General features: G+C 37.9%; 1 protein-coding gene across 1 annotated transcript in view; it reads right to left on the bottom strand.

The window, feature by feature from the left end:
• The window catches only part of PEX7 (peroxisomal biogenesis factor 7), a gene marked incomplete at its 5' end in the record, with an annotated part of 43,592 nt that extends 32,112 nt beyond the window's left edge, over nt 1–11,480 (bottom strand). Inside the window, 4 exons of the mRNA XM_029086122.1 lie at nt 4,965–5,073; nt 5,376–5,453; nt 10,489–10,639; nt 11,423–11,480. Of these exons, the coding sequence (XP_028941955.1) occupies nt 4,965–5,073; nt 5,376–5,453; nt 10,489–10,639; nt 11,423–11,480 (396 nt within the window). The remainder of the gene's footprint in view (nt 1–4,964; nt 5,074–5,375; nt 5,454–10,488; nt 10,640–11,422) is intronic.
• Nucleotides 11,481–11,947: the final 467 nt, after the last annotated feature.

The following is an 11,947-nucleotide window of genomic DNA, read 5'->3' as shown; positions in this document are numbered from 1 at the left end:
AGGAATGTAAGCCGAAGCTTCAGAAAGCCGAAGTCAAAGACCTGACAACCACAAACTTGGTCCAGGAACTTACACATGGAAAACACCTCTTTATTGAGGAGCTGCACCCAAGGCTACTCCTTTCCAACTAATTCAGTAACCATCCTCTTAGCAGACATGCACCTTCCCTAGATCATCATTTTACGCAAAATAATTTGTTCATTTCTAGTTTTCTTCCACATTTCGGATCCCAAACATACAGAGGTGTGCCAAGACTACAGGCCAGCCTGATTTATGAAACTACAGCATGACAACCTGTTAACTACACACATTTGTCACTAAGAGACCAGAAGAAGACAAACTTTTAAAAAGGCAACTCACTATGTCAGGGCTGGCAATAAAACAGAATATGAGATAAACTATGTTTTTTAAATTTTAACCTTAAAGTCTAGCACTGAAGGCAAGGGCTTACAAGGAGTGGAGGCTTTCAAGTTCATTTGTAAGCCAGCAAAGCTACAGTTCCCCAACACTTTTGTCAACATAATAAAAAATTTCCCAGAAATTATCGCACCTTGTTGGGGTATGAGAAAATTTTTCACCTCGGGCTTTCAGTCTGAAAAAATATTCTTTGCTTTGAGCAAAGAATACAATTAATTCTCTAAATACTGATGAATACAGAAATTATTTTGCAGATTTAAGAAACACTTCTTTCCCATATTCATGATTTGTTTAAGATGTTATGAAAACTACCTATCTGCCCTGATCAGCAAACTTAAGGAGTGTATTAATGATTTAAAACCAAATGCAGCATTAAAACTAAGGTCCCAGTAGCTAAGATAAAGGCCAGCAGTCATTCTAAATCAGGGCTTTGTCAAATCCAAAAGGTTTGTATTTTCTTTTGCCACTGTCATATCTATATCAAAGAATACTAGAGTTATGCAGATAAGGGTAAAATGGTACTCATTAGATACTTCCCACTGTTAAACTTAAAGGGCAATAAAAACAGTTGAGACTGTAAAGGATATTTTTTTTTATATAAACTACAGGACCGAGCAAGGCCTGTTGCTCTGCAGTTATGGAGAATCACTTAGTAGAACTGATTTATATTTGACTGTATACTAATGTTGTATGCATTTGGCACTTACTTTATGTGCTTCTCACCAATTTGCTCTCTGGGTTAAAAAAAAACCAAAAAACAACCCCCCCCCCACCTACTGAGCAAATGACACAATAACTCATTAAACCCTTTTAGCTAGGAAGATGCTGTTAAACATTTCTGTCACTTCTTTAATGACATTTTCCACATCACTGTTTTTTCAGTGCAAGGCGAACATTTACCAGGGCTCTGGTTTGGTGCTGCACGTACACCTGAACATCCTGCTTATCTTATCGGCTCAGAAATTGCTACTGACATCACAACAGCAGTTATTTACATATACAGAATTAACAGTTTGTTCTGTTACTATTAACTCCCAATTTCAAACAAAAAAAAAAGATTAGCCATTTGCTTGCTTTTTGAAAGTACAAAGGATGGTACATGAAGACATTGTAAAGTACCTCATACAACCCTGTAAATGTTAAATGGAAGTGTATTAGATGCTGAACAAAAGCTACTTTAACTGAAGCATCAGACATATTTATCTTCTGTAACTCAATTGCATTTTATTGTCCACTGTATTCAGATTGGAGACCTAATGAAGCAAAATAACCACACTTAGTAGCAAATTCTTTTTAAACTGCTTTATATTTCAGTCTTAGGTTTCTCATTTTCTTCACTCCTATTCTTTTTCTAGTCTCATAATAGTTTGAGAAAAAGTCATATTTCAAAAGAAAAGACTTAACCTTATTAGCTTCAGGCAAAAATTGTCTAGGCACATAATGGTCTTTCTGAGCAGCTATTTTGTGGCTTGCAGTTGTGTTTGGTTTTCTGTTTTCGTTGTTCACAAACTAATCAGTTAAGTGGAAAATAAACTTCTGCTGGTGTCTATGTGGACTCTAATAAAGGCAGAAAAAGGGCAGGGATGAGGCATACAAAAGGTTTGTAAACCTCCTTCCCTCTTGCATATTTTATTTAAAATGAAAAAAAAAAATTAAAAAGTCTGTTGCTTAAACTTAGTTAAACTGAAGCATTTCAAGACCAACATTTTTTCCAATCTATGGTTAACAACATACTTACCTTATTTTAGACATGCAAAATTGAAGATGTGACAACACAAAACAGTTCAGTTCTGCTCTGAAGTGCTAAGACTTTATAGTATTAAGATATGAGTAAGTATGTGGTTGTGAGTAGGTATGTGTGAGGTGGGATGACAGAGAGGGGACAGGAGGGGCAAGAGAGAGAAAGAACATACACGTGTGCTACAATCCTAAAGCAGCACAGCCTCCTTCAAAAAGGGAAAGTTCAACATCCTTCAACAATCCCTTCAAAAAGCTATCATTTTAAAAAGTTTAAAAAAACAAGGGAGATGGAAGGAAGTGCAAAAAGTTTCCCTCTAGACACATTTTCAGTTACTTATTTTCAAGACAATGCAAAGGTGCCAAAGGAGAGATCATAAAATTTCAGGCCAACCCGTCCAGCAAGAGTATCTAAGAAGGGACCAGCTGTAAATTTGACACAGCACTATCATATTGAGATTGGAGTTTATCTCCAGCTCCAACTTTAGCTCAATAGAAGATCAGTCATCAGTGAAATTAAGCTTTCTGTCCCATAATTTTCTGTCATCTTTATAAAGTGTGTGGATCACAGCAACTTTCAAATGAGGAGGTCCAACGCCCTGAACAGTTTCACTTGACTTTAATCATGTATCTTGACTGACTGAGTAGAATGCCATTAAACACTGAACAGTGAAGTAAACTCTCTGAACATAAACTGTCTGATATGCCTTTCTCATAATAAGGAAATGGCATTTATACCCAGAGCTAGAGGGTCATGAGTACTTCTACTACCTACAGTCCTCCTGACCAAAGAAAAAACTCCCAATATGTATTTTCTGTACTGATCTAACCAAACCACAGGAAAATTCCAATGTAAACTAAAACCAAACCTTTGCCACATCAGCATGTCATGATTTGCATGCAAGATCTTTGGTCTGAAGTTATTTAGAAGCAAACCTGATGTTTTATTTCAGAAACGGTAAGAAAAGTCATCATCATTTTGAAGACTTCATTCTCTCTTACCTAGTGTTATTACACCTAGCGTTACACTGTAAGATTTTTATTTCACATCTGAGTAGTACTTACAAAAGAAAAATACTGTATCTTTTGTGTGCGTTGTTTTTCCTATAAAATACTATAGAGTCATCAGTTAGTGGAAACTGACTGCAATTAGCTTCAGGGTCCAGCAGTATATGTTAGTCTATTTCAAGATTAAAAATAAAATTCATAAAAGACTAGGGATTATTTAGTGTTTCAGTCAAACTTCCAACAGCTGCATCCACTGAGTCACTCAAAGAACAGAACAATTGTATGTTGCTGTACCCAATTTAAGTACCACCACATACAGCATCTAACAATCAATGTTTCCCAAAATTGTTCAAGTAGCAATGTATCAGAACAGAGTTTGGCTTCATAGCCTAGAAAATCAAATTTGAAATAACTAGCTGGATTAGTAAAGCCCTTTTGTTTATCTAGAATGTCAGAAATTTTGTATGAGTAAGACTACCATGGAGGGGAGGCTTCTGAGCAGGACTTTAAAGAGATCATAACATCCTGTAGAATTTGCAAAAAACAGTAATCACTGTTTTCTCCAACTACCTTTGACCAAATGGTGCTTAGCTAGTATTTTGTCATGCACAGCTGCATTTCAGCAGAACTGTGCATACACTGAGCGTACAGGGCTCAATCCTGTAAGTTTCTGCACATCCCATTAGACAGGTACCTCACTAAGTGTTACCTCACTGAATCTTCAAGTAAGTTGGAAATATCTGTGCACCAGCATCTGGCTTCCAAGCACCACTACGTTAGAACAAATACATGCAACTTGTTAGTCACTCTAGTTTAACTCTGCAAGCAGAGTCAGATGGAAATAGCCAGACTGAAATTTTATGAAAGCCATGTGCACTTCATCAAACTTCCCACAGAATAGGGAAGAACAGTATTTGTGTGTACTCACTGTCTCTCTTTAACTTCAGTAACAGGAAAACATTTATACTTGCTTACCCTCTTGATACAAGAGCTAAACAACTTCTATTTAAATCAGTAAACAAGTCTCCAGAAGTAGTCTTGAAATCAGAGAAATTTAAGCCACTGGAGTTAATCTATCAATATTTGTATTAAGTCAGTGTCTCACTGCCCCTGTATTTCCCATGCAAACTCCATGGCTCACAGCACCCTTTGCCCGGTTAGTCAGAAGTTAGGCTCCAGGTCTCGCTCCAGAATTCTCCTTGTGCCTCTGAAGCAGGAGCAGTGTTTGGAAAACACTGCCACCTCACCATACAGTCTCTTTGCCCCTAGGTACATGCAACTCAGTTATGATTGTGCTGACCAGCATGATCCATACCACTGGCCAAAGCAGAAAAGTAAAATTGATTATTATCTTTCCCAAAGAACAAGGCACAGAGATCTCCAGCAGTACTTAAAACAGTTCAATGGGAACTATGTTTCTCACAGGGCTAACAGTCTACTGACACTTGAGATAATTTGAACAAAAAATGTAAGCCAGAACACAAAATAAAGCATATAACATGATTTAGTGGTCTATAACAAGAGTAAGGTGAGTGGAAGAGAGCTACATAAAATAACAGAAAAAAATTGCCACAAGGTCACCAAAGTGACTGCTAGAAAACTGCTGATCCCTGTTTAAATGGCCAAGAGGATGATTTACAGGTCGTAACAGAACCTACAAATCCAGCTGCAGCAATAGGTTCATCTTTCCTTCTTCCATTATTATGTATGACACACACTACCATCTGCTGGACAAAGTGCTGAATTCAGCCAATAACATACGAGGGTTTTTGTTGTGAGAACTCTTTTACCATCACGTTTACCTGAGGCAGAAGCAAAGCAACCTGGGATGTGTGGAGACCATATAGTGCTGTAAATTACCCCTTCGTGGCCTTTAAAAGTGCATAATGACTTTCCCACAGCTGGATCCCACTGAATAAAGTAAAAAGAAAACTGTTGAGGTACACATTCAATAAGAAAGGAGTTTCATACATAAAAAAGCTTTATACATACAGAAAGGACTATGTGAACTTCTTTTTACCATGTATCACGAAAAGCATTTGTATACTTAAACTGATACCAACTGAGGGATAAAGTAACATCCCAGTTAAAAAGGAAATTAAGACTCAGTATAAAATGAAGAGGAAAAGTACATCAACGCTGTATCTTAACACAAAGAACTATCAGATCCAAAACAAATCACAGTTTTCACCTTCAGCAGAAAACCAACATACCAGCTTGGCTGTTTGATCCCATGAACCAGACACCACTAGCTGCTCTCCTCTAGTTTGGCTCCAGTCAACACTATATGCCTATAAATGATACAACAGCCTAGTTTAGAAAGAGCATTTGAATACAAGTTTGAGACTCCAGTTAGCCAAAGTTTCACGACATAGACTTGAATTTGCAGATTGTATCATAATCAGCTAAAAACCCACACCAGTCAGACACCACAACGCTGCCAACAATGCCATTTACCTGAACAAAAAATAAATTGAACATCTTGGGCATTAAAGGTATATATAGGCTCAGAAAAGTATCCAAAAAAGTAAAGATGGGCCAAAATAGAGGGGGGGCGGGGGAGGAAATTGTAACAAAATCTATGTAGACCCACCATCACTAGAAGTTTCCACCACTGGAAAGCCATTATTTAGACTTACTTCTTATCTCTGATACAATTTTATTCAAATATCTACGGTTTCTAGTTCCTAGTAATGTAAATGCCATTTCTCTTCAGAGCTGACTATGGAGTTGACTTTGAGGTTTTAGCTGACTAACAAAAAATGTTTTTTTATATCTAATTCTGGTAAGAAATACATGCCATAAAATACTCCTGATTTTCATCTTTTCCAGGTTATATGGCACTCTTGTTTTACCATTCACATCCTCAAATAAAATTAAAACTAAACTTCCCTCATGGCTAATAATTTCAGCTATTAAGAAATTGCTTTTCACTGTGTAGTTGAAATAAGCTCCCTCTTCTCTTGTCAGTGTAGTCTAACTTTATTCCCTGCTTTACGGAGGACACCTCTGATTTTTCATCTCTGCTGCCTCTGTGAAAACAAACACTCGAAGGTAGTTCTTCAAATTATTCCAAATCTTCAAGTCTCAAGAAAATATAAAACTTCAATCTTCAAATGTATCATACCTTTATCTACATGGTGGAAGGTGCATTGTGTTCTGTCTAGTTTTACATCATACCAAAATGGCTCAATAAGCTGCAGTGGGACATGAACCATTTCAGTGCTAAGGTGGATAAATATCAGCTGAAACAGTTTATTTGATTCACCTCCTGACCCAATCAGACCTTTTATGACACTTCTCAGAAACATGGCCACTACCTACCCGGCCACTAACCACCAAGGATTTGTACTCCAGCTGAGGCAATCTAGTTCTAGCACAGCACTGGATCTAATCTGCAAGTCAACTTACTAGATGCTGCGTTTGTCTTGGACAGATGGAATTGTGCATTACATGACAGCAACCTTGTTTTGAAGGTTAAAATGTTTGGATCTGTGTCACCAGACAGAAAAGCAGAGAACCTCAACTGGAAAAAAAACCCCAAAACCCCCTACAAAACCATCAAAAGCCAGTATCTTCCATGGAAACTGTCCTGTATGAGTGTCCTGGTTTTTAGCTGGAACAGAGCTGGGTTTCTTTTTAGTAGCTAGAATAGCACCAAGTTTTGGTTTCAGCCTGGGATTTGTTATGAGAGAGACACTGATAACACACCAGTGTTTGCATTTTTGTCACTGGAAGTGAAGGACTTTGTGTTTTGTTACTCTACAAGTGCAAGATCTAAGGGGGTGAGGATTATTTAAATTAATAAGATAAACTGGCGTTTGGATATGCCAATGGGATATTCTATATCATATCATGCCATGTCCGATATATTGATGAGGGTCTCTTCCTCTTTCAGCTCTCTCTGGTTTTCGCTCGGGCTCTCGTTCTTCTGGGGTTGCGGTTTCAGTTCGGGATTGTCCCTCCTCCAGGTTAGTTACCTGGGAACGGGCCGGGCTTGGTCGGCGGGTGGTGAGAAGTTGCACCGGGTATCACTCATTTGTATATTTTGTTACTGTTATTATTATTTTAATATTAGTATTATTTTAAGTTCTATTTTATTTCAATTATTAAATTGTTCTTATCTCAATCTACAAGTCTCCTTATCCTTGCCCCCAGTCCTCCCCTATCCCCTGTGGGTCGGGGGGAAGTGGGTGAATGACTGTGTTGGCTGCTGGCCAAGGGCTAGCCCAGTGAAACTGTCACAAGTGTGAAAGGAAACCAAGGTATGTATCATTTAGCTACTTATGAGCATTTTCCTTCTTAAGAACTATTTCAATTCATGCTAGATCCAGCTTAAATTAACTGGTTTTCATCTGTTTGTGTATTTCCCATAAGTGGAAGGCAACCACTACCCACAGAAAAACAAAGTGCATTATCTGCAACTTTCCTCTTTTATTTCACAATGTCCTGCTTCCCCTATACTGAAAGGCATATCGCTCTGGCACCATTTTGTGTCACCTGCCTTCCTTGAGTAGTTTATAATCCAAATGTACAAGACACTCAGACAGTACTTGACAAAAGCCAAATAACAAACATTATTTTGTTTGTTTTTCCAAACCATGTCTTTACCTCTTGCCTTTTCTACTTTTGTCAGCTAAGTACCAGTACCACAGCTCATTAAAACACCCTCCCTTTCAACCTGACTCCTCCTATTAAAATAATAACAAAGGAGACACACAAGTACCTGCTCATATTTTACGAATGGAAGATATCACAGTTCCAAGCTCCCCACAAACATTAGCCTCTCTCCTTCCCCCTGAGTCTGTGTGATGGCCTGTGTTCAACTCCTAAACTGTTGCTGTTTGGAAATGCCCCTAAATGTACCACTACACAGGATGCCTCTTTCACACAACAGCCCTGTGAGGTCAGCTCAGTTGAAGTGTTTGGCTCTCATATCCACGTCTAAGATTTTCCAGAAAGAAACAGGTCTCAGCAACATGCACCCATGTCACACAATTCACGCAGCCCCACATATTTGGGATGTATCAGATCTACTGCACAGATAAGGCGAAGTGCACACGTGGCTCACAGCTCACTTGCAAGCTATCAGCACGTAGATCTGCTGAACGTGCGTTGTGACACGGGTCTGTGTGCATATGGCAGACACGGTGGGGACTGCCCGGCGCTCCGCAGCTGCATCAGAGGCAACGGGACCTGCCTGGGAAAATTCTCCTTCGGGCAAGAATTACAAACAGAACAGACAACAGGCCCAGAAAAAGTAAGAGCTATTTTCCATTTGGCACGTGACAGGCTCAGGCAATAGGAAGTGAATGAAAAGAATAAGGTGTAAAGAATCAAGTAAGGTTCACTTTTACTCTCCTCTCCTTTCCGTGCAATCGTTCAACATAAATCTACAGACTCTTCAACAGAAGCTGTGTTGAGCAACAGGGAAAGACTAATAACACAGCATAAACCCGAGCTGTTAATCTTTCAGTGCTTTATCTTCAATCATAAAACAGATTAATACTAGTTTATGCCTAAACAGCAGCAAGTAATGCCTCAGGCAAGATGAAAAGATGATGAAAAAAAAGATGTTAAAACATAAAAAAGAGTTCAAAATAAATGTTCAGGCTCACTTTACAAAACAAATTTAATTCAAGCATTCTATTGTCTCACATTCCAGTGAGACTTCATCAAAACCAAAGTAAATTAGTCTAATTTATTCATGAGATTCAGCAGTTGGTTAGGGCTAGAATAAAACTCATTGTCCTTTGATAATAAAGACACGCTTTTAAATTAAAAATGCATATTTTTTGGAGGAGGGACAATGATCCCATTTAGAAAACAAGAAACAGATCCCTGTCAGTCTTGCTTTAGGAATATTACAAAATGCAGTGACAAAATTGTCATTAGAAATGTCAGACAGGGATTAAGGATTATGAAAGCAGTCAATCATTTTAAAGAGCACTCTCTGCCAGTGTTTACCACAAACTATTAGGTATATTCCCTCTGAGATCTACCCTCTTAATGCATGTTTATAAAGAATCAATAGAAACCTTTTGTATCTCACAATAAACACTCAGCCCATGTGCCCTATACTGTCTTTCTAACTCATGGTTGAATGCATCCACCTCACTAAGACTTGGACACAGAAATGTTTACTTCACAAACAACAGATGGTGTAGTAGAGCAAAAATAAACTTATGGACAGAATTTCAATGAGAAAATGATAGAGAGAAAAAAAATATTTGGTATTATGATTTGCCTGCATCTTTCTGTTACTACCATTGGCCTTTGAGAACTATAAAAAAATCCTGATCACAACTACAAACTGATCTCTCAAAATTATTTACATAGTATATGTATTAAACCAAACTAGCAAAATCACAAAGAAATAGGGTACAGAAGATGGACTGTCATGTAACGGCAGTTACTCAGCTTTTAGCTTCGTGCTTTGTATCTGAAAAAGTCTTGAGGTCTTTGTGGATACAAAACTGAGTTCCTTCTATCATTTTGTATTGACTACATATCCACTAGGTAATTTTATTCAGATTTATGTCATTTAGATAAAGTGACAATAATCCAGGCTAAAACTGATTGCATCTAAAGTTCAAAGACTTGACAGAAGTGAGTGGAGAGTTAGAAGGGAAGTATAAAAGAAAAAAAGGGTAGGAAAAGCACTTGGGGGAAGACAAATACACTAAAGCATAAACATCCTTAAAAATATGCAAATACATTTATGAACAGGAATATAACATTTTGCACTGCATGAACAAACAGATTTTAAGAAAATCAAATGCGACAGTATCAAACCAATGCTAAAAAAATACATGCTGTCCTAATATTTGACTACTATTATTTGAATAAGATCTCACAGATGCTAGGATGGAAAAGGATAAGCAGTTCCCAGCTACAAAAGAAGTCCTAAGAATCTGCTTAATGTGTATCACTCTATATCCTCCAGGATAACACTGCTATATACATCAGCTGTCTGATTTAGACCTATCCAATAACACTCTCTAACAATCACAGAATGACCGCAGTACTTTCATACAACACAGTGATCACTTGGCCTGTAAGAAACCCCAAACACTATTTTTGAATATATTAGATTCACGCAATTACGCGGTACCTACTGCAGCATATGGATGTACGTACCAGTATGTACACAGGCAATTCACTTCATATTCAAAATAATGTTAAGTTATAAATTCAAACCAGGAACCCAAACAAAGTTAAAAAACAGACAACAAATCCTACTTTTGATTATAAGTGCACAAATAAATATTTTTAGAATTCAAACTTTAGATCATCCACGACATTTTTCAAGTTTGCCTGGTTTACCTCCTGAGTGTGCTCTTTATAGACCTGCAGCAGAGCTTCGGTTTTAGCTGTATCCCAGATTTGCAAAGATCCATCTCCACTAGAAGTGATCAACACATGTTCGTTATTCTCACTCCAGGTCACATCAAACAGGCCATCATTCCAGTCAAAACTAAATCGGAACAAAGAAGGTATTTGTCCATGAGAAAGCACGACACGGAAGTCAGGACTAGTTACATGCAAAGACAGTATTTTTTTTAAATCACCCTCTTTACCATTCTTTACCATTCCATTTTTATATATTTGAGTTTCCAGTGAAGCTCCTTACAAGTAACTTACTTGTTATAACATCTACTTTTACAACTGTATGCCAGAATAGGTTGATTAAGTTAAGGCACAAATGAGTCAAGCACCTTCCACACACAGAGAATGAAATCTGACTGCAGCCTTTAACTTGCCAGGCAAACAGAGACAGAAGTACCACATGTCTCAGCCTGACCTATGGTTTCTCCAGGATGTTGCTACAGAGGTAGGAGCCCTTTGTCTGTAACAACGGTGGTAAACAAAGAAATAAAACTGTGTTGGGAGAGCTCTATCCAATTCAGAACACGATTAGGAAGCTGAGCCACAATGAAAAACCAACAGAAAGATAGTCATGAACATATTCAAGATCTCTACACTCCCTTAAAAATGGCTTTCAACACATCAACAATTCATCATACAGGATCTGATACCATATATTAGTTGCTCTGCAACAACTATCAATGTGCTCTTATCTGATGGCAAATATTAATTTATTTACCTCCTTTTCACTGAAGGTTCAGCTAAGCTCAGGATAGCATGGATACAATACTTTTGATGCTAACAATAACCCAAAATATTTGGGTTGTGTCTTGTACCCACAGGTACCTAGTAAGTTTCCTTCTTGCAAAAATAAAACATAAACCCATGTTACCTCCTGAGCAGAAAAATCCCAGCTTCATTTTGTTCCAGCACTGCCAGAGTTCCACAACCTAAACCAGCAAAATAAAACAGAACATCACAACTAGTTCCCCCATGCCAAAGGAAACTACTGTGTTCTGAGGTAGCTACAGTGTGCAAATAAAAAGGGCATCTGAACTTCAAGAGGCCAAATAACTAGTGCATAAACAAACACCTTGTTGTTTCATGTTCTCTGAAACAGTAACTAATTTACATGAGGGTTTTTTTTACTGTTATTTTTAAACTCTAGTATACCTGTAGGTGAGCTTGGGGAAAAAGCGACTCGCTTATAAAGCATAAAAGTGCATTTTCCCCATGAGCCTCATGTTCCAGACATACCAGCATGGGGGTTTCTTTTTATCCTTTTGATAACTGCAGATTTAACACTTCTTTTTGCCCGTCTGCATCTAGTAATAGAAACACAGCTCACCAGAAATGCAATAGTTAATGCCGTTCTGAGAAAACACACCTGGGTACTGCTCTCCCGTATGACTGGGAT

The sequence above is a fragment of the Antrostomus carolinensis genome, unplaced genomic scaffold (assembly GCF_000700745.2).
Source record: "Antrostomus carolinensis isolate BGI_N321 unplaced genomic scaffold, ASM70074v2 scaffold14797, whole genome shotgun sequence".
Taxonomy (NCBI): Eukaryota; Metazoa; Chordata; class Aves; order Caprimulgiformes; family Caprimulgidae; genus Antrostomus; species Antrostomus carolinensis.
Note: the sequence above shows the minus strand (reverse complement) of the source record. Positions and strands in the feature narration are given on the sequence as shown.